Source organism: Rhipicephalus microplus, chromosome X (genome assembly GCF_043290135.1).
Source record: "Rhipicephalus microplus isolate Deutch F79 chromosome X, USDA_Rmic, whole genome shotgun sequence".
NCBI classification, from domain to species: Eukaryota; Metazoa; Arthropoda; class Arachnida; order Ixodida; family Ixodidae; genus Rhipicephalus; species Rhipicephalus microplus.
In genome coordinates, this window is record NC_134710.1 from 61,423,554 (window position 1) to 61,446,586 (window position 23,033).

At 45.0% G+C, this 23,033-nt stretch overlaps 1 protein-coding gene across 7 annotated transcripts in view; it reads left to right on the forward strand.

Moving 5' to 3' along the window:
* The window catches only part of LOC119176099 (uncharacterized), an 86,516-nt gene that overhangs the window by 60,603 nt on the left and 2,880 nt on the right, over window positions 1-23,033 (forward strand). For 6 of the 7 annotated variants that reach the window (XM_075876932.1, XM_037427232.2, XM_075876931.1 and 3 more), the window contains 2 exons: window positions 15,580-16,103; window positions 17,192-17,508. In XM_075876932.1, coding sequence (XP_075733047.1) covers window positions 15,624-16,103; window positions 17,192-17,508 — 797 coding nt within the window. In that variant the 5' untranslated portion in view covers window positions 15,580-15,623. Of the gene's footprint in view, window positions 1-12,924; window positions 13,038-15,579; window positions 16,104-17,191; window positions 17,509-23,033 lie in introns of those variants that run through there. The other variant, XM_075876929.1, reaches the window with a different exon arrangement.

Sequence of the window (23,033 nt, forward strand, 5' to 3'; positions counted from 1 at the left end):
CCAGCTAATGTGACGCAAGTTTTGTCTCTAAGAAGAAGAATGGTTCTGTGTGAACGAAACCAACAATATGGCATTAGCTATGCATGCGAGGAAATCCAAGATGCATTAAGAGTGCTTATTACTAGCTTACTATGCCATATAATAATACTTACCCTAATGAACACGTCTGTTATTATTATTATTATTATTATTATTATTATTATTATTATTATTATTATTATTATTATTATTATTTATTTCAGTTTTACGTTCCAAAAACAATAATGATATGAGAGCCGTCGTAGTAGAGGGCTCCGAAAATTTCGGCGATCTAGTTTTCTTTAACGTGCACGTAGATACAAGTCAAGGGGCGTCTAGCATGTCGCCTCCATAGCATTTCGCGTTCATTTGTATGGTACAGAGTTCAATTTGTGCACCACTTCTTTTCACGTTCGATGACCGATAGTGGTGAGCCATTGCGATGTTTCATGAACTCGCAAATGTTCCTTTAACGGCCTGAAAATGAAAGTGGTGGTTAAAAGCGATGCTCGCATCAAGACGGACTACGTAACGTTAGCTATTTACCATCGCCCATCGTATGTCTAGGCTCCGAAAGGCACTATTCTGAGCTGAACATCCTCTTCTCTGATACATACATACATACATACATACATACATACATACATACATACATACATACATACATACATACATACATACATGCATACATACATACATGCATGCATGCATGCATACATACATACATACATACATACATACATACATACATACATACATACATACATACATACATACATACATACATACATACATACATACATACATACATACATACCGCCGAATGAGGGAGGTTATCCGTGAAATGCGCAGACGAAAGTCGTCCCGCCTTTAGTCTGTTTTTGTTGTTATTTTCACAACAACGATGTGAAGTTGTCGACTGCATGCACTTTTTTCTGTGTGTTTTTTAATAAGCAGTTCTAGTCGGGAAGTCGTGTTTGCGGTTTCTTTGTACGAAGCTGATGTGAAGGGTGTCAACGTTACTCCAACAGTGGTTATGAGGTGCGCTTGAAAAAAAGCACAAAATGAGCTGAAGGGAGCAAGCTATTCCAAGGTCCTGTCGACCGTCACGCGGAGGATATCCTTTTGGGAGGACAGCTTTCGTCTCTCATGCCTGACAGCTGAATGGTTGGGAGCAACCTTGCGTTCTCGAGCACGGCGCGACGCTTCGACCGATCGTGAACAGACGCGCCACGTGGCTCGATGGTTGAGGCGGTGCGAGAATACACGCCCAGCTATGTCGCATTTCGATGTGCTCTTTTGTAAGTGTACAATGGTGGGGAGAAGCAGTGTTGTAGTTGGCTTAGGCTATGACCTCTGGTCACCATACTGCCAGGGTTTTAGCAGGCTCAGTCAACATGTTTCTTTTTTGATACAAAATTATTTGGTGTACGTGAAACTCTTACATATGCTTCTTTTTATCTCTCCTAAGTTACGAAATTCCTACGAAGCAAAGTCGGTCGTTGGCCACCACCAAACGATTACAACAAACAACTTTGGTAATTAAAATATAGGGGACATTCATTGTGGTCGTTGAATTATTGTGTAGTAATTACGGCGTAAACTGAAATCATTTAAAGTGAATGAAAAACCGTCCTTAACCTCCGTGGGATCAGAACACACAACCTTCGAATACCACCAATGAAAACGGTGCTTTTTCAATAATTGATTGATAGATATGTGAGGTTCAACGTCCCAAAACCATCATATTATTATGAGAGACGCCGTAGTGGAGGGCTCCAGAAATTTATACCAGCTGGGGTTCTTTAACGTGCACCTAAATCTGAGCACACGGGCCTACAACATTTCCGCCTCCATCGGAAATGCAGCCGCCGCAGCCGGGATTCGATCCCGTGACCTGTGGGTCAGCAGCCGAGTACCGTAGTCACTAGACCACCACGGCGGGGCTGCTTTTTCCATGACTTCAATTCTCTTTTTTAGGTGCCATAATTACTACACTACCACTAAAGGGCGCAATAAATGTCCCCTATGCTTTATTTGGTCCAGTTGTCTATTGAAATTCTTAAGTTGCGTTAGTTGTTTCGAACAAGGAAACTAGTCTTTCGAAAAAAAAATCACCTTTTTTCGTTCAACGTCTGTTGTGTAACATAATGTTTTCTCGGACTATAGATGTTTACCTTTATTACACCGCTCATCTCTCCTTAAACGACTTGTGCGAATACAATCAGGTGGTCGTGACATTAAAAACCATTCAAATTTTTTTTTTCAGCCAGCACCAATGCAATATAACCTATCGCACGGACTATGTATTCATTTGGGAACACATTTTGTAAAATTTCACTTCCTGCAGTAGGAAGCATATAGAGAGAAAGATAAATAATTAAAAGGAAGAGACAGGGAGGTTAACCTAGACGAACTGGTTTGCTACCCTGTACGGGGGTGGGGAAAAGGGTCGGAAAGAGGATAGATATAGAGAGATATAAAATAAATTAGAAAAAAAACACACATGCGCACACATTCAGGGAGTTCCTAACACAGTCGTTTGGACAGGCCGGTTTAACGCAAGAAGCGCAGGAGCGCCTTCACAGCCTTCTTCTGCGATATAAAGTCATGTCGGCAGCGCAGGAGTCTTTCTCGCGAAAGAGGCTGGTTGTCCAGTTCATCTGGTGCATTGCAGAGTGACTGTCTCTGCGAGCAGTATTGTGGGCATTCACACAGAATGTGCCAAGTTGTTTCATCACTGCCACAATGGTCACATGCAGCAGTGTCAGCCATTCCTATGCGGAACGCGTACGCATTGGTAAATGCGACGCCCAACCATAATCTGCACAGCATAGTAGCGTCTCGTCGGCGTAATTCCGGAGGAATTCGAAGACTGAGGGTTGGGTCTAAAGTACCTAACCGTGCAAGAATGAAATGTGACTCATTCCATTGTGACGTGGTGCGCTTGCGAGCAAGCATGCGGAGTTTCCGTGCAGCGTCAGTTCTGGAAAGCGGAATTGATATGTCATCGCTTTCAGTATGGGCAGAACGGGCAGCTCAATCGGCCCGTTCATTGCCAATTATTCCACAATGAGTTGGGAGCCATTGAAAGGCTATTTCATGTCCTTACTCTATGAGTTGGTGAGTCTTTTCTGCAGTCTCAAATACCAGCTGTTCGTACGGGCCGTGGCGTAAAGGTGATAGAAGGGATTGCAGTGCCGCCTTTGAGTCACTGAAAATTGTCCATTTTTGTGGCTGTTGATCGTTAATGAATTGCAATGCGGCACGAAGAGCTGTGAGCTCTGCTCCCGTTGATGTCGTAAGGTGGGAGGTCTTGATTTTTTTCGTCGTGTCTTTTATCGGTATAACAAATGATGCTGTTGAACTCTTCTGTAAAACAGAGCCGTCGGTGTATACGTGTATACAGCCTTGACACGTTTCGTATAACAAGAGCAGAGCAAGCTGTCTAAGAGCAGGTGACGACATATCTGTTTTTTTCTTTTGATGCCAGGTATAGTTAGCCTGATATTAGCCTGAGTCAGGCACCAGGGAGGAGTCGAAGGCCTGGCAGCGGGTGTGAAGCATGTTGGCAAAGAATCGCGGTATGTGGGGACCGTTTGGCAAAATGACGAACGTGGTCTGTCTGCTGGTAAAGAAGCTAGGTGGTGGCAGGGTGTCCGAGCAATATGCCTTATATGTGTCCTGAGTGCCTCAACGTCGATATGTGTCGTGATGAGGTGGTCACTGGCGATAGCAATAGTAGCCATTGTTGACGCACTACGAGGCAAGCCGAGGCAAATCCGGAGTGCCTGGGACTGAACACTCTGTAGCGTTCGAAGGCTTGTTTTGCTTGCATTGGTCAATGCCGGTAAACTGTATCGCAGCAAACCGAGAAAAAGTACTCTGTACAGCTGTAGCATTGCACTGGGAGACATTCCCCAAGTCTTCCCTGCAAAGAGCTTCAGTATATTACAGATGTCCATTAACCGTTTCTTCATGCACGAAACGTGATCGCTCCATGATATGTTTCTGTCAATTATGACGCCCAAAAGCTTGTGTGATCGAACGTATGGTACAGTTTGACCATTGATGCTTATAGTGTACTTATCCATAGGTTTCGTGTAAAAGCTACGAGGGCGCATTTCTCGGAAGAAATTTCCAAGCCTCGATTTCGGAGGTAGCGTAATGTTTCAGTGGCAGCTTTTTGAATTCTCCCTCGTAACTGCAGGCGTGTTACAGCCGATGCCCAAACGCAGATATCATCTGCGTACATTGATAGCCTGACCGTGCTTGGCAGAGGCTCAGTGAGAGCAATTAACGTAAGATTGAACAGCACAGGGCTGAGTACGCCACCCTGGGGGACGCCACGGTGGCTGTAATGTGGAGAGGTTGGACCGTCTTCAGTGCTCACAAAGCAGGATCGCATTGACAAATAACTACGTATCCAGCGATACATCCGATCACCTACTCCTATATCTTCGAGAGTGGTAAGAACAGCTTCATGTGCAACGTTGTCATACGCCCCTTTGACGTCTAGGAACAAAGATGCGCAGAGACGCTTACGGCCTTTCTCGTGTTGGACATAAGTGACCAGGTCGACTACGTTGTCAATCGATGCTCGACCACGTCAAAATCCTGCCATGGCATCTGGGTAGATGTTGTTACACTCCAAGAACCACTCTAGGTGTCCCAGGATCATCCTCTCCATAACTTTGCCTACACAACTGGCCAATGCGATCGGACGATAAGACGAGAGGTCCAACGGTGACTTGCCTGGCTTCAGAAGTGGAACTAGGCGACTTGTCTTCCAGCTTGTCGGGACCGTTCCATCTTGCCAGGATTTGTTGTACAACTCCAAAAGGAGGATTCTCGCGCGTTCACCCAGAGGACACAAGGCCCTATAAGAAATTCTATCGGGCCCTGGTGCTGACGTGCGTCCACACAAAGCTAGTGCTGCTCTGAGCTCCACGACGGAAAAAGGCATATCCATGCGGGAATCCAGTGTTTGTGGACAGTTAGCCGAGAGCAATAGGCTATTGGGCACTGCGAGTGGCCCAGATACTCTGACACAGAAGTCTTCTGCCACGTCAATGCCGCGTCTCTGTTCAGAAAGTGCGAGAGCCCTGAATGGTGACCACTGAGTGGGTTTTGTGCGGAGACCTCGTACCGTCTTCCACAATTGAGATAAAGGTTTGCGTGGGTTGAGTGACTCAAAAAAAGCAGTCCAACGTTGTGACTCGAGTTTATTTACCCGGCACTGAATCCTCTTTTGTATACGTCGAGCAATCCGTAAGTCTTCTATTGCCTCCGTGCGTCGGTATCTTCGTTCAGCACGCCGTCGGATTGCTCGAAGTCGTTCTAGCTCGATGTCAAATTTCGTTACTTTGGGAGAGCAGGTGAGGGTACACGTAGTATCGTGTATTGTGCTTTTAATTATCCCCTCTATGTCGAGAGATACGTTTGTTTCACATTGCTCTTCCAAGCGAGACTGGAATTTCATCCAGTCCACTCTCTGAACACTATCGCGTATCTTAGCATGGGACAATCCTTCGATTTTGACGTAAGTGGGAATGTGGTCACTTCCATGCGTTTCTATGTCTGGAAACCACTCAGCATGCCTGACGAGGCCTCGTGAGACAAAAGCCAGGTCAAGGCAGCTGCTATACTTTGAACCACGTAGGAACATTGGACTGCCATCATTTATCAAGAAAAGTTGGTTGTCGGAGGCGAAGGACACCGACTTTCTCCCTTTAACATTGGTCTTCGAACTTCCCCGGATTGTATGATGGGCGTTGAAGTCACCAATTATAATGCATGGGTGAGAAGTTGCTGACAGGATACTTGTAGTCTTGTATGGTCGAAACGGCTTGACGGAGAGAAGTAGGCACCCACAACCGTGATGGTGTCTCCTTTTCACTGTTATACTTATATATTGATTGTCGTCGTGGGGTGACACCGGATGATGAATGTAGGTGAGGTCGCGGCAAATAAACATCAGAACTTTGCTATTGTCCGCAGTTGTAGACGACATGTATGACTCATAACCAGAAAGTCTGATTTCTTTCTGCAAATTTGGCTCGCAGATGACAATGATGGGGAACTTATTGGTGTACACGAACCGACGGAAATCGGCGATGCGTGACCTCAGTGCCCGGGCATTTCATTGAATAATAGCTGCCTTTCTGACCTCTTCTCTGAAAGACAGTGGCTGGTGAGCCATTATTTACTCAAGCGCTGCGAGTACTAGACTTAAAGCGTCCAGTAATTGCAATGCACTTCTTGCTGACGGTGTGTGCAAGTTGCTTAACAACAAGCGGATGGCGTTAATTAAGGGTCGCAAAAGAGCTATCACTTGCTGATCTGTGTTCCGCAAGTCCTCCATTGCAGCAGCTTGCTCTGAAGAAGACAGCTTCTGCTGCGGCTCTTCTGAGCGTTGTGTACGCGTAAGTGGAGGCCACTCTTCTGTAGAGACAGGTCTGCCCCTTTGCTCTTTTCCAACGTCTGTGTTTGCCGTGCTGTAAACTGCAGCTGGCGACCTTTCCTGATGCGTCGACTTATCGCCTGAAGTTGGCGCTCTCCGACGTGAAGACCTTCGACGGCGACGTCGTCTGCGCCGGATTTTCTCGGCAGCTTCTTTGTGGGTTGAGCTGTCTCGTACCATTTGCTTCAGAATAGAAAATTATTTCTTTATGTGCGGACATTCTTTCAAAGAAGCCTTGTGAGCACCCTGACAGTTAGGACACTTCAGTGTGGTAGCGCTACAGTTGTCTTCCGCGTGTGGTTCGGCGCACCTGGGGCGCGCTGCGGAGCTCCTGCAAACACCCTTTACATGGCCGATCTTCTCACAATTGAAGCATTGCACGGGTTTAGGAATGAACGGTCAAACTTGTTGACGAAAGGGGCCAACCTTCACGAATGCGGGAAGACGGTCACCTTTGAACGCTACTCTCACACAGCGTGTGTTACCAAGCCGTCCAACGCTGACAATGACGTTGTCTTGACTCGCTGGTTTTATAAGTATTGGAAGGTCTGCGTTTGGGATTTCCATGTTAATGTGGTAAATGACTCCTGATGTGGTCGCACCATCAGCTGGTATGATGGACCTAACTGCAATGTTTCCCAGTTGTGTTACTTGTTGCAGCGTGCTCAGCGCACTCGGGTGCTGCACATCGACAGCCAGGATGTTTCTTCTTGTATTAAGCCGTAGGTCTTTAATCTCGTTCGGCACAGTGTTCTCAAAATAGAGCGAAAGCGCTTGCCTGTTCAGAACACGCAGACTTTCGGTAGCGTTCTTTGGCACAAACAGGATGAAATGGGGCCATCGCTGGGGTGCCGTTTTCACGGTGGATGTACTTGACACCGGCGATGGATTGAAGATTGGTCACTTGGCCTTGCGGTGCAGGACAGGTTGAAAGCCGTCGTCTGAGGACTCGTCGCAAGAGGCGGAGTACAGCTCAGTGTTATCGCTCTCATTGGATGTGTTTCCTCGCTTCCTCGAGGTAGCGGCTGCGGTCGAACCGGAGTCGGACATCACCTCGTGAGGTTGTACATCCATTACCGCAACCTACGGGGCAATACACCCCAAAACTGCAGCGAAAAGTCCAGAAAAGCACTGAGACGAGCGAGATGTGTTCTACAAAGAATCACTTCGTCTTCCTCTCCCAGGAAGCATATAATTGTCAAAAGGCGGTTATTATTCGAGAATAAGACAGCTATCACGACTTACCAGAGTTGATTCGTGAGCAGCTGTGATATACGACCTCATGTTATGACAAATGTCGAACCCGATGAATGGGTGTGCAAATCACTCACGCGTAGTTTCTGTGTCTCGCTTGGTTGCCTGTTCCCGCGTTGAGCACAAACTACGGAGCTCTCTATAAAACGCAACCAGTATTACATATAATGAATGATATTCGGCTTATCTTGCTTTTCGATCCTCGTCAGTGGCCTCTATCGGATTCGAACTTACGCTGAATAACCTGATTCAGCCTGTGCGTAGCAGTTGATGCCCCCCCCCCCCCCCCCCAAAAAAAAAAACGAGAGCCCCCCCCCCCTTCCCCCCCAAAAATGGTGGTTTCACTTCGTTAGTTTTGTCTTGGTTATATTTACGTTGTTGTTTTGCGGCTGGCAGTATAGCTTGAAAGCTTGCCAAGTTAGGAAATGAGCGCAGCTATCCATATTGCTGCTTTCGGGGCCACATCGAAAAGGAGTGTATCGTAGATTAGTTTCGGAGATGAGCTGCAATAGGCGGCCCTAACGCAGCCTACATTTCCATTTCACATCTTCATTGAAAAAGTTATAGGATGCGACAGTGATGAAGCGGCATATTTAAAAAAAGAGACACGTTCACGCACACAGCCAAAAAAAACACACACATACGATGGCGAGAGCTTGACTAACAAAGCGTCTGCATGCACTTTCATAATCTTTGCGTGTACGTCTTTTATGCGTGCTGCTTGACCAATATCGTGGCTCACCGACCATCCTACCCATACCTAAAGAGAGAGAAAAAGACGCATTATGACGAGAGTCATACTGCAGGTATTAGCGACGAACAGGTGACGCAAACCACGTCTTTCAGCTGCTATGGCAAACATTGCATAACTAGTGCCAGCCTTTGAAAGGAATATTTGAAACAACCCACTTGTAGCAGAAGCATTTCTATGTAAAAATATTTGTGCGGATTTCCCTGTGTTTACGTGCTACGAACGGGTACTTGTCCACTTTTTTTTTCCTTTCTAAACCCTTACACGATCTTGCGGCTTTTCGCAGAACTAATTTCCATTACTAGTACCAGCTTTATATGGCGTTAAAAGATCTTGAATAGTAAGACGCGATGTGGTCGAACTTGTGGACACGTGCAGCATCGCCAACGTGCATATAGGATGAGAGACGCGCAGCGAATTTCAACGGCGGACACGTTCGGTAACTTCTGCAATTTATCGTAATCCTCATTGCGAGCCATTTTAAAATTTTGCAACGTGCATTTACAATTATTACGATTTATTTCCATTGGCGGCGAAAGAATAATGACAATGTTAGCGGCGAGGCTGGCTGGTCTATTCATTTACAGTGTTTTTGGCCTAACGAAAACCGCGGCGAGCGCTCATGTGCTTTACTGTACCGCCTCTATTTACTCAATACCACACACAGGCCCGTATTCATGAACCCGGATGCTAACCTCGAGTTTTCCTTCTCGTTTTTAAAGCTTCATTTCTCTAGATGAACAGAGTAGGCCAGTATTTATGAACCAATATTGTTGTTATCGCTTACACTGTTACCAATTTTGTGCCCTTATAACGCGTGTCGAGAGTACAGAAGCGTGAGAAAAACGTGAGGTAAAGCCAAGGTTCGTCTGTGAGTACGGGCCATAGGGCCATCATCTCCAAGAAGTAGCTGGCCTTCAAAAGTCGTGCTAATGTGCAGGTGACCGCAGTTATGACCCCCCCCCCCCCAAATTGGCACGTAATTTGTATTTTACTTTATTTCCTTTTTAAAGGCGTGTTCAATTGGGCGATATATATGCAGCACACGCCAACAATTCTGAGTATTATTGCAAAGAGAGGTTCACCAACAAATATATACGCGGAATCTACATTCGCGCAGCTTCATTTGCTTCTGATTTCCTTCTTTCCCACCTTCCTCTCTCCCATCTTTCTATTATCCTTTTCTCTTCCTCCACCGCAACGTACGAAACTGGACTCGTGTATAGTTAACTTACCTGCCTTCTGCCTTTCTGTTTTCTTCGTTCCTTCATTATACAATATTCCGTATCGTATACCACTGTACATATCACAGGCTCTTCTCGCATAATATCCAGCCTTATTCGAGGGATGTACCAAGCGGGAATTTCTAGACCGATTATAACGCAAAGTGCACAAACATGATTCCGAATACTAAATAATTAATAATGGCAAACCGACTGTTTTCTGGATGCCCCTTTTCATTGTACCCTGTACAAATCAGGGGTCGCAAACTTTCAGAGACCAACAACAAAAAACGTGGGTGCTTTCTTTCGTCGCAAGGTAATAGTCATGAACTAACAGTCCAAGAATTATTTCTTGAAAACTTCTACAGCTAGTTATCCACGGTGCAAATGAAACCACCTTTTGTGTGCTTAAAATGAAGCATATGTCTGTGACCTTACTTGTCGCTTTATGCATGTTGTTTATAATATATAAAATTTTACGGCACCTTCATATGGCGAGCTGTCGTTCTTGAATTCAGGTGACAGGAGCTAAAGTGCAAATCTGTTTTGTGTGGCTTCTGTTACGGGCTTTATTAGCGCATACACGCCATCTCAATACCTGCCTTACTTTGTTGCTTTTGTTAACTTTCGTGCATTACTTTTATTTCAATTTCTAATAATAATAATAATAATAATATTAATACTTTCCCTTTTCAAAAAAGAGTAGCCGGCGTTCGTCTAAATAACCAAGCATCTAAAATTTACACAGTAAAAGAGCGGATTCATAGAAAAAATCTACCGCAATTGTGCTATGATCCCAGCGGCCTCAACATGTGCTCACTTGAAAAAGAATAAAAAAAAGAAAACAAGAACGAAAGCTACAAACATGTAGTGCCACTTTGTATTCAACCTCGATGCCACTATAACCGAGGCATAACAAACAGTGTCACTGTGCCCGCAAGGTCAATATTTGATAAGAGCATAAACCTTTTAGACAACAACAGAAGGTAATGTTATACTTTTATCCACCGTGTGAATTGTAATAAGCGTTCCGTAATCAACAAACAAGCTTTCTCACACGTACAGGTACATTTTGAACGAATCTCACTCGACAATCACGAGCACTTGCTCCCACAAAGGGTGTCGGCAGCGCGAATACAGCGTTGTGCTGTTGTATGCTATACACGCTTGAGCGCTTCTCGGAAACGTAGAGTTAGTGGGGCCTCGGAACTCTGTAGGCACACAATAATAAAGCTAGCACAAAGGCAACGACAGTACTGCGCTTGCCTGTTGTACATGCCATAGACGATGAGGCACGTGGAACTGGCATGTTCTCCGCCTCGATTTCCGCCGTGCGTTCACATGCCCGCACTAGAGGGAAATCAGTACGTACATTAAGCCGTAAATGCTGCACCGCTTAATGTAGAATTTTATCCCCTGCCAACAAGTAAATCAGCATATATTCGTTTAAATATTCCATCACTGTGTTTCATACCACATGGCAGTCATTCGTACGCATCGAAATGTTTAGAATATCAAGTTGACTCATACTTCTTTCATCCAAGGCTTCTTCGGATAACCTTGAGATAAACTTCGGATTAACTTCATTACAATTTTTGCTGACAGCGCATCATCGAAGGTGACTTATGCACATATAACTGGGGCTTTTAGCTTGTACTATACTTTTTCACCTGAACTTCCTAGCGGATACCATATAGAATCTGCGCACGCGCGGGCCTTTACGGAATGCTAACCTTTACAAAACGTATACCCTCTGAATAGGCTTTGCAACCCTATTTCACAAACCTGCCTTCATTCGTTGGAACTCGCGATATACGCATTGCGGAGGCTCCAGCCATCGAGTAAAACTAAGCTTAAGTACGAGTGCCAATAGCGATTACATTGTTTCAGCCAATTGCCAGAGCAACAATGGCCTATAACATCGAAGCCGTAAATGTTTGAGGAGCCGACTATTTAGTGGGGCCAAAATGAACCAGGCAATTACGAAATTGCTTTTACAGAAACATTGTGCATTCTACGTCTGGTGTAAAAACCCTGCAGCGGTGTTATCACGAATGAGTTACCTTTTTATCATTTTCACCTCAAACCATTACGCGTAAGCCAACGTGTTCATGACTACGGTCGCACGAAGTGTCACATCGACAACATCGTTGCACTAACTTTGTACTTCTGTACCCTTTTGCGCATGCGAGAACACTACACACGATAAGAAAAAAAAAACGTCTCGTGAATTTACCGCAGTGGTCATTGAATTCTATCTAAGGTAAATGCAGTTTAAATATAGTTAGCATCATCATTTATTGTTTGCGGAGACGTAAACATGCAAAGTTGAAAAACATGCGTTCCTGTAAGACAGTAAACGAAAACCGGTATTCGGCAACACATCAACGTAAAGACGCATACGTACAATCTAAAAGCCCCAAATCATTGTTTACTTCGAACGCGTGCTGCTCAACGTCGGCAACGGATGCCTTCCACGTGTTCAGAAGAAAGAAACGAAGTCGCAGATTGTTTTGGCTCAACGCAGCTTAATACTCTAATAATATGTTGAACTATTAAAAATTATCAATGATTCTGAAAACAGACCATTTTAATGTTATCGGCATTTTTTGAGAGGTTCACGCAGGTTGTGGTGTCTGTCTCCCACATACCGAGTGACACATCGACGTATAGACTTGTCTACTATGATTTGGACCACTATCTGGCTAGCTGCTGTCTGGATACTAGACTTCTGTAACACAGCATGGGTACTACCTTGTCGGACATGCATATGTATATACATGCTAAAACTTCTTGATTTATACGTATATGATATTGCTATATATATATATATATATATATATATATATATATATATATATATATATATATCATTTCTTCTTGTCCAATGCTTCAGAATGGATGTCCGATGGTGACACAAGGCAATCCCGAGTTGCAGGAGCGGACAATATATAGGGTTAGGGCAGGTAAAAATGAGTTGTGGTGATCACAAGATATTCTGCTCCCTGACATCAATGGGCACTTTGTGGTTTTGAGAAATAGCCCATAAAGATTGCTAATCACTTTTTACACTGGATTGCAATAATCATGATAATAATCGCAACATGTTAAAATTTTCTACAACCAATTACACAATACTAATAGTAAATGTTGGTGATAGTTTTAACGTTCCTAATAAACTTGACTGGGTAGATGTTCCACGAATTCTTTTTTTTTTTCAGATACATGTGCAAAATGCCACGGTAGTAAATGCATTGTCTGAAAATTGGACCACTCACCCCCCGAATACAGAAGAGAATACACAGAAAAGCAGGGAGATTAACCAGAGGTAGTACCACTTGACTACCGTTTATAGGGAGAGGAGTGTGTGGGTTAAAAGAGAAGGAAAAATGGAAAAAGAAAGATAAAAAACACTGTAACCTTCAGAACTGAACAGCAGTAGCAAGTGATGCTAATGGAGTCTAATATTTGGAAGGACCTTGTCAACCTCTGTGTCAGGTTTCCAATGGAGCACTTGCCTTTTTTTTTTTTTTTGGGGGGGGGGGGGCTGATAGTTCATAGGATTCTCTTGTCAGTCAAGCGCTGTGTACATCACCTGCCTCTGGGTCTCACAGGAAAGAAGGTATAGTAATAAAAAAAAACAAGGCAGCGGAGGCTAGGGGTCTTTCCAAAACAAGCCGCTTGAGAACACTCCGGTTATTGAATGCGAAGCATTTCCTGCTATTCAAGCTTAGGATAGGGATATCGAGAGGAAGACACTAATGAAATTGTAAAGTCAATAGTGAGTTGGTCGTAACCCAAATGTCCGAGTGACTGATCATAAGAAAGCGGCAATCGGTAGATTGGCCGATGTGCAGAGAATAGTCGATGCTTCAGAACTGCGATTTGCCCCCTGTTTTTGTGGCATTTTAAGCGTTTATTCTCCTCTCAGCATGTTCAGATAATTTCTTGGCTTTGTTTCGGGCATGTGATAGCGCGGGGTAGATTTTCAGTTAACTTTTTTTTACTTAAACTCAATTAGCACCAACAAATAATAAACTCAAATAAACCAATAAGTGAAAGTGGCTGTTCCATAACAAAAAAACTACCTAATTAGGTCAGCATGAACCTTAGAGGTACAATTTCTTTATAAACCTAGTCCCTCAGCTTGCGTCATAGTTGGCACTATGAACGTGTCAAAGCATTGTAGAATATATAGTGCTGACGTGCAAGGAGGGCAGAAGGCGGATTGAAGGGATCGAGCTGCACAATACAGGCGCTGATGCGTCATCTGTAAGTTGCTTGTCAGCACTAACTGCGATGTCACTTCTGTTTAACGAAACGTCCCCTCAATGTTTTAGTCTGTCGCTTTGTCATCATGACAGCTGTCAGTAACAGAAGCGCCGTTCGCCCCAAATATGTGTAAGTATACAAACGCTGACAAAAATAAAGGCGTTAAAGCAACGTTGTGTTTCTAAAGGGCATGCCCATATTAGGCATTGTCATCTGGTTGTCGAGTTTCGCGCTAGGTTTTCATGTTTGTTCTTTCTTCCATGTCAGTTTACATGTCTTTCACATGCGCACTCCCGAATATACAAAGTACGGCATGTAATCGGCAGTGCCAGTTTATGCCGGAAGCCAGGGGTAATGCAGGCGTGACTTCGTGTACTACAAAATCATGCGTAACATGGGTAAGAGAATCAGAATAATCTATATAGTACTTACATCCAGTGCATGAAAAATACTTATGTGAGGTCCCCAATCACTTTAATGAAGAATTTCGATTATTCATGACGCAACGATGCGTGTTATGCTGTGATCTCTGCAGCGATCTTTGTAAATGCTCGTTGACACCTGCGGCTGGCACCAGTCGCACGACCATTCGCGACTGGCGACCAAGAAGTGCCTCAATGTGACCAATGCTCACACCTGGGGGCGATTTATACCCACCGCCACACAAAATTTCCGTCTGCTTGCATTGTCATATGGCTCGCGTTACCACTGCCCCATAAACTAAGCTGGCGACCTGTTCCTACGTATGTAATTGATGCATAAGTTTGCATCTGCAGTTACACGACCAAAAATTTAGCAACCAGCGACCAAGCCAAAGCAGTTTCTTTGCGACCAAAGTGGCCATTCGAAACCATTTGAGACTAGCATTATCGCACTATCTGTGCTAATCGCTGGCGTTAAGGAGCCTTAGCGGTCATTGCGAGCATGTGCATTTGGGCAAACAATTGCAGATGCATGTTACGAAGCAATTTGTAATGCACTGGGGCAGTTTTGATGGCCAGAAAATGGCTAGAAGCTTGCGTAGAAGGAGAATCTCGCTTTTATTTTTGTCGTGCCGAGTGCATGTTGCGCTTCCTTCTATGTTGTTTATCTAGTTTTTAGTGCAGCATTTAGGCAGGCACTTCCTAGCGATGGAAACTGCATTATTGTTAGCAGGTGGCTCACCTTGAAACAGGATTTATCGCAGCACTGTGGAGAATGTGTCACTGAGAACCAACGTACATGAAACCAAAGCGTGACTTAACAGCACTCGATGTCTAGCCTCCGTCAAGGTTATTCACTATTATATGCTGACTGCACACCCCACACCCCTCTTCCCCTTAAAGCGTACCTTCGATGAACTTAAGGAATGTTTCCAATGGCAGTATATTTGTATAGTTCGTGTTTTTTGTTTTATTTATCTGTTTGACAATCCATGATTGCCGTGGTGCAGGAGACGAAAGGCGACATTATGAGTCACCTTACTAGATTGAATGGAAACCTCTACTAATGGAAATAACCTATCTGCGTCATTAATAAAAAAAGATGCACCAATGGCGGCCAATGGTGGCCTGTGCGGAACTATGTTGACGTCTCCGGTTTCCTTTTGATGTGTCCAGAATTCGTGCACGGAGAGCGTGCGAGTTCGCGACGACCGGCGACGATGGACGTGGGTCACCGGTCGCTGCCACCGTCGCGCCGCGAGAAGAAGCGGACGGCCGAGGGACCACTGGCGGCGTTGGCCGGCGGCGCGCCCGAGTGGCTGGACGTGATTCCGTGCGGTCAGCTAGGCGCAGTGAGGGACGTCCTCAAGGCAGCCGCAGCCGCGGAAGACAAGTCAGCCGTGCCGTCCTGCTACGAGTCTTGCGACTCGACGAGCCTCTCGAGCTTTGACAACGGTTCTGAGGGCGGCGTCGGCAGCGCCAAAGAAGCGCGCTCCAAGGACGCTTTCGCGGGCCGCTACTCGTTCAAGTCCAGGGCCAACGAACACAACGACAGCGGCTGCCAGATCACGCGCCTGTGCATGAACCGGGACGGCTCGGTCCGCTCCACAGGCTTCGTGCCCAGGGTGGCAGACGCAGGCGACGACGAACCACCCGAAATCCTCGTCACCGCAGACGTCAGCCGTTGCTCGGACGACGAGGTGAGCGCCACTGCGCTTCTCCTGTGCGATCGCGGTTTTCAGTAAAAAAATAAAAAAGAACATGCTGCCTGTCGGTGCTTAGATGGCTCCGTGTACGAATTAGTGCACTACTTTTTCTTTCCTCTCAGACGTTTCTGATGTATTGCTACAGGCCGGCACTATCCGAACGGCCTGACCATACGCGCGAAGTTATGGCTGAGTTATTAATGTAGTTTCGTATACTGATGAAGCTCACCACCTTCAAGAGGTCAAAGAACGAAAACAGTCGCCTTTCGTGGAGTATACAAATTTTCCCGGTGCTCGCTGCGCCTCCTGTATTGCCGCATATTGCAACGTCTCTGCCGGTTGTAATACGCACCTTTGAGTATTGTGGCATACAAGGAAAGCAATGGAGATAATGACAACCTTGCCTTAGCAACGGCATTCAAGCTGGCGGCTTCCTGATACACAGATTTTTTTCTCCTTGTTTTTGTCTGTCTACCTTACTACGAAAATAATAGAAGCAGCACTTTCGTTACACCGAACGTCAGCCACTCCTTCATGCTATGCGACCCCGCAGCGGCAGCTGATTTTTTCGTGGTCCACCTCGCAAGTCTTAGAGTCAGTGTCAGCCGCTGTTAGAAGCCGTAGGAAAGTGAACATAATCCGTGCCCGCCTTCTTTTTGAACAAACGCTTTTGTTTTTCACGACGGCTTCGATCTGGTAAGCGCTTGTAGGAAATAGATGACAAGAAACGATAAATTGAGGAAGCGAGGTGACCAATGATAATTCAGACGTGCAGCAATTCTTTTTTTTTCTTTTTTTCCTCGTCTGACCATTTCCCTGGCCTTGGCTCGGCTACCGCGGAGAGAGGTGAGTACGAGGAGGAGGTTCGGTTACGCAATGGCCCTCCCTGCAGGCGCTGCGGGCTTTGTTTCCATATGTGCCATCTGAAGCAGTGACGGTGGCTGCCAGTCATACCGTTCCTCGCTAGTGTCCGCAGCAGAAAATGATGTCGGTCGTCACTTTATGAAGCGGCCCGCCTAATCATTGCGGGGCAGCTTTCCTTATTTCAGTTGAATTACAGTGAATCCTTGGTTCACGCGCAGAACGGCAGCAGTTGCGCCATCGGCCGGGGCTCCCCGTACGCGTCGCTGCCGAGGGATTTCCTGCGGGTGCCCCGGAGCCGCAAGGGCCGCCTGGTACTCTCGGGCCCTAAGAAGGCCGGCCGCAAGAAGGGCTCCGAGGTGTTCGAGGTACGCCGCGTGCCTTCGGACTCTGCGGACTCGGGCATCTACACGAGCTTCGGCAAGGAGATCCGAAGTTACGGTCTGCCGCAAGACGACGCCGCGACTCCAGCCGGCCGCAACATGCCGACCCCGGAACCTCAGGTGGCAGAGAGTTCGCTAGCCATGGTGACCGCTCCGTGAGTAAAATACTTGTCGCGCGATGTTGTCGGATGTGCTGCTTCAGCCTAATCGCTGTTCCGTACGCAGTCATGAGAGTGAAATGAGGGAATACTGCACGCACGCAAACTTAAATAATGTGTTATTCACTCTTCCTTGCAACATTTCACTTTACGCGAAACGTGGAAAATACTTCTGAGCAAAATTAAATCTAGTGATAGATTTTCCCCTCATGTGCTCTCACCTTTTGTCATCCGTACATTTCCGCAAAGCACAGCACACAAAGACGTTCAATGAGTAGAGAGGTCGAGAGAGAGAAATGAAATAGAAAAGATAAGAAGGTTAACCGGATTGTTCTGAGCCCTTTTATAATATTATGAGTAGCGGCTGGGCAGCTGTGTGGGATGACGACGGTTCTGCTCAATACATTGGTCTCGATAGAAAACAGATAAACACAAGTGAACTTTTCGGCCAATAGTCGCTTGTGCCGGTGTTTTTCTGCGGCGACTATACATCACGGCAATTCAGCGCTTTTGATTGCAGAGATGTCAGTTCTGCCAGGTATTCGTCAGCACTGACAATTTGTATCACACTGCCTTAGAAGTTAATACATAATTGCGCCTAATGAAACATCCATGGACGTGCATACACCCTTATTAAATGAAAAGTATAATCTGAACTCTTTTACATATCTTACGGATCTCAAATACCGAAAGTCTCACTCCCACCGAAACAGGAGGCACAATGAGCATACAAAAAAGCAAAAACGAAAGCCCAGTGAATTCGCCTGCATCACCGTTGGATTGGACGGCGCCCACTTGAGCCTATAGTTGTGCGTTTGATGGTAGATGTGTAGTTTATTATAGAAAGATCCAGTGAGTGAATTTGGGAAGTCTTGGGAAGGTTGCCGAAAGTCGGGATAGGAGGGGGTAGAGGGATGAATATACCTAAATGTTGGTCACGTCTCATTAAAATATCGGCTCTAGGAGTATGGAACTCGGACTTTTTTTAGTATCAGCCAATTACCACAAATTCGCTAAAATATAGTACATAGGAGAATACGTTACGTTAACACCTCTGTTTATCTTCAGTATCGCGTTAACAGCTTTGTGCTGATAGGTAAGTGCCCTTTTTTTAAGAACCCATTGTGATAAATCGCAGACTACAGATATGTGAGTTGGGAAAAAAATGGGGTCTGATTACCTCACAGTGGGGCTTCTTTGCAATTCCTGTTGCGCTCTCTGTGCCTCGGTGCTACGTTTATATCATCATAATGGCGAACCAAGAAGGCCGACAATCTACAATTCTGAAATTCATGACCTCCACACGAAACGCGCGGAAATTGTGGGTTCGGTCCTCACCACTTGTTTCATTTTCCTTTCCTCAGCATAGATTCACATCAGTGCTCATGTTCGCAGCAGCTTAGCTTCAGACTTTCAGACTGTCCGAACTTCAGAACTTTGGGAGTGATGGATACTGGTTTGAGACACCCCTATTGTCCAAGTCGTTGTGAATAAGATAAATAATCAAAACAAGCTCAACAAGCAACGTTGCTAAGATAAGCAAGTAGTGAGTAAAAGATATCACAGCATATCGACGGAGTGAATGATTATGAGTGGGCCAAAGCGTCTCTCCATTCGTCCGTGTGTCCATCCGTTCGTGTGTGAATCCATCCGTGCGTCCGGATGGATGGACTGAAGGACTCATGGACAGCCGCATGAACGGATGCATGAACGGACGAACGCACAGATTGACAGACGGACGGACAAAAGCATGGATGGGCGCATGGGCGGACTTACGGACGGACTCACAGACGGTAGCACGGATGGGCAGATGGACAGACAGACGGACGGAAGCATGCGCGGACAGACAGATGGACGGACTCATGGAAGGACAGACGGAAACACGGACGGATGGATGGATGCATGGACGGACGCTTCACCTCACTCATCATCATTCACTCCGTGGATATACTGTGAAAACCACTCACGCCATCTAGTTATATTATTTCCAAGGACATGTACACCCAAAGCCCTCTATTGAGCAAGTCATAAACTAGAGGTGGCTACATACTGCATACGGAAGAGAAAATGACTCACGGCCTAAAGAGCTTCATCCTTAATAAGAAGATTATTCGCTCTTGCTCCCCACTGGTGTGTGATTTTAAGCAGCGCGATTTACCTGCATTTACCACGCAACGCAGGGTAAATGTTCATGACATATGTGGTCACTTTCCTCGGCAGAAAGGTCAAATCATTTTTTCACTGGTGATTCCTACCTTTCAATGGGGAATTGGATTCATATTTGTCAGAACACGTGACTTGATTCCAAAAATAGAACAATTATCTATTTTCTTTGTTATTTGAACAGTTCTACAGCGTGAAGCTTAGTGGTGGATTTGTCGCGGTATTTATCGAGTGTTATTTAACTGTACAGGAGCAAGAGGCCAGCGCAGCTAGTTAATTGTGCGGGAATAGCTAATCGTTCTTTGTCCGATTCTAAGTCTTTGAGTTCTCTGGCTTCGCATAAGCAAGCCCTTTTTCTTCTGTCTCATGATGAAACTGTGTCCCATGAAACCCTCTACAGTTTTGTAAGATACGAACAAAAAGCATGCCATTATGAACACTTTGATGGTCCGCTTAGCAATTTTAGAGAGCTTTAGAATATCGTACGCGACGTTTTCAATTAGTGTTTCTCGCTACTGCGCATGCGTCTTACCCTGTGCTCTTGCGTACCCCTGTGAAGTGACAGAAATAGCGTGCGTACGCAACGAACGCTCCCTTTGGGTACCCTCTTCTAAAACTGCTTGCTAACTGTAGCCGGCATATAATAAACCAACAGTATCAAAACCCCAAAAGGATCAACAAGAGCTTAATTTTGGCGAGTTGGTTCATCGTGGTGGTATTGTAGTAACAGCAAGATAACTATGGGAAGAGACAAAATGGACAGGAAAGAGCGCTGACAGTAAACTGAATTTATCGAAGGTGCTATGACCCCTTTTGTTGAGAGTGCAAGAACAGTGCTTATGCGCGACGACACAAAACATTTTTCTTTCTGGATCCCTGGAAACTTATCAGCAACTGGCTATGGCATGCAGCTCGAGACACAAAGCTAGTGGCGAAGCAAGAAGCCATATCATGGCAAAAAAAGTTGACTGGGCCAATAAAAACTTCAAAAAAATTCCCGAGATTGTCGCTGAAGAAGATTGCCACTTACATAAAAGATAACAACTTGAAAATGCTACAGGTCAATACAGAAGGCAGATTCGTGCTTCTTCCGCAAGCTTTATTTAGATCGAAAGTAGCCATCGATTCAGAAGCACTAAAGCTCATTAAACTTCACCCCGAACAGCATAAAAAGGAAGCGTTAAAGCTAATAAAGGACCTGAATCTTGAGAACCTAAAAAAGTAAGTAGGCAAATCTTCAAAACGTTACTTAGAGGTCTTTTTCACCTTCAAGACACACAAGTCTGAGCATTCTTTCAGAGTAATTGTTTCGGAGAGAACGTCATCGCAGAACATGTAGAAAGATTTCTTCACGACAGTTTGAAAAAAGTTGAGTTTTCGAAATCCGTTCCTCGTAAGAAGCTCCTCTGATTTGGTCCATTAACTACTGCAAGGGTTTTGCTGCACTGTGGTGAGATTTTCAATCGACTTTGAGGACCTTTATTACTCTGTTCTACGTGATGACCTAATTTTTGCTGAGAGGAAATGTTGTGAAAAACAGAAGATGTATTTTCAGAACACTGTAGGCAGGAACTCTGCATATTTTATTACGCTTTTAGAATTTTATCTCAAGTCGACTACCATCCAGTACGATGCACAATCCTTAATCAAACACACTAGAATATGCATAAGTTCGTCAATTGGCCCTTCTTTTTAGGGGCGAAGCTCCTTAGGGCGTGGGCTGTGCGTCCCCTGTAGCCTGTATGTAGCCACCTCTAGTTTAGTCCTTGCAGTGTTCACTAGATGGCGGTACCGTCTCCTGTATGTATCCACCTCTCGTTTAGTTCTTGTAGTGTTTACTAGATGGTGGTACTTGTAGCTGATGATGAAAAGATGCAAGATGTTATAAACTAGAAAGCGGTACTTGTAGTTGATGAAAGACGCGAGAGCTTATAAACTAGGAATGATGTCACATATGGCGCGTGTCATTGGTTGAAGGCAATCGTTCGATTTAGTGCGGCGACGTACGCTAGGGGGAGCGATGTAATAAAATCGAGTGGGCAAAATGTACAGAGGATTCATGGTTTACCAGGTTTACCTCCGGAGCTTCGCCCACTCATCATCAATCACTTCGTGGATATGGCGGAATTTTTGTGTCATCTTTTTACCTGCTATCAACCATCGCATTTTTACGAGCCTTGCATGTGTACCTGTATGCTGAGTGTATCGTTAAGTTAACGATTACCTTGTGCTTGTTGAAAAAACTGAACGAATGTGTTTTATGACAAGGTTGAAGTTGTGCTTCCCCCTGCAAAAAAACAAAAACAAAACAGGACCAAAATAAAAACAGAATAATAAAAGACCTTTGCATGTTATACGGTACATACTTGAGGTATCTCACAATATAAAAGAAATAGCGACCAGATATGATATCAATTTGTTGTTTTCCGCTCCTTGCAAGCTTTCAAGTGTGTGCACTAAACAGCAACAGGAGTAGTCAATCATGCAACATTCGTCACGAGAATAGGTTTACTGACTGCCAATGTAATGTTTTGCATGAGATACCGCTGACATGTGGAAAAATAAACATAGGGCAATGCTTCAATGACCATGCAAGACAGCATGCTTCCAATGTTAAAAATGGCTATTGTAGTCTCATGGCTGTACACTGCAAAGAATGTAAGTGCAGTCCTCTTTTTCATAAAACAACTTTTTTTTAAACAAGAACGAATAACGAAATAGAAATATATAGAAGCACTTTTTGTCAGAAAGGCCACAGATCAATGCATCAGTACACAATCGCTTCTCCTTTCCTAGTCAAGAATGTTTTTTTATAGTCACACATGTGTCGTCGCCCATGAGCACTGTTCTTGCACTCTGTATAAAAGCGACCGTAGCACCTTCAATAAATTCAGTTGAGTGTCAACGCTTTTTTTCTGCCCATTTTATCTCTTTCTGCAGTTGTCACGCTGTTACTACAATACAACCCAAAGGGATTATGTAGTCTCGTTGTCTTGAGAGACGGTGTTCTTGCTACGTTGTACAATGGGCGTGAAATATATGACACGTGCTGTTACAAATTAGCGGTGAACTGATCGCATTTAAAGTAAAATATTTATGGAAGATGACTAAACGTGTAACACAATTTGTTTATCCTTCTGCGCCTCGTTATTATGGGTCCGACGCCGGGACGCTAATATAAGGGTTTAGTACTACGCCTCTCTGCTCCAAGTTCAATCACCCGGACTGCACACAAATATTCTGTACCGTGCTTACAAAAAGAATGAGGACAAAGCAGGGTGTATTTCCCAGCTAACGGGTACCTTTGACTGGTGACGCCGTGACGCTTGTTTGGAAAGGTGCGTATAGAAAAGCCAGGT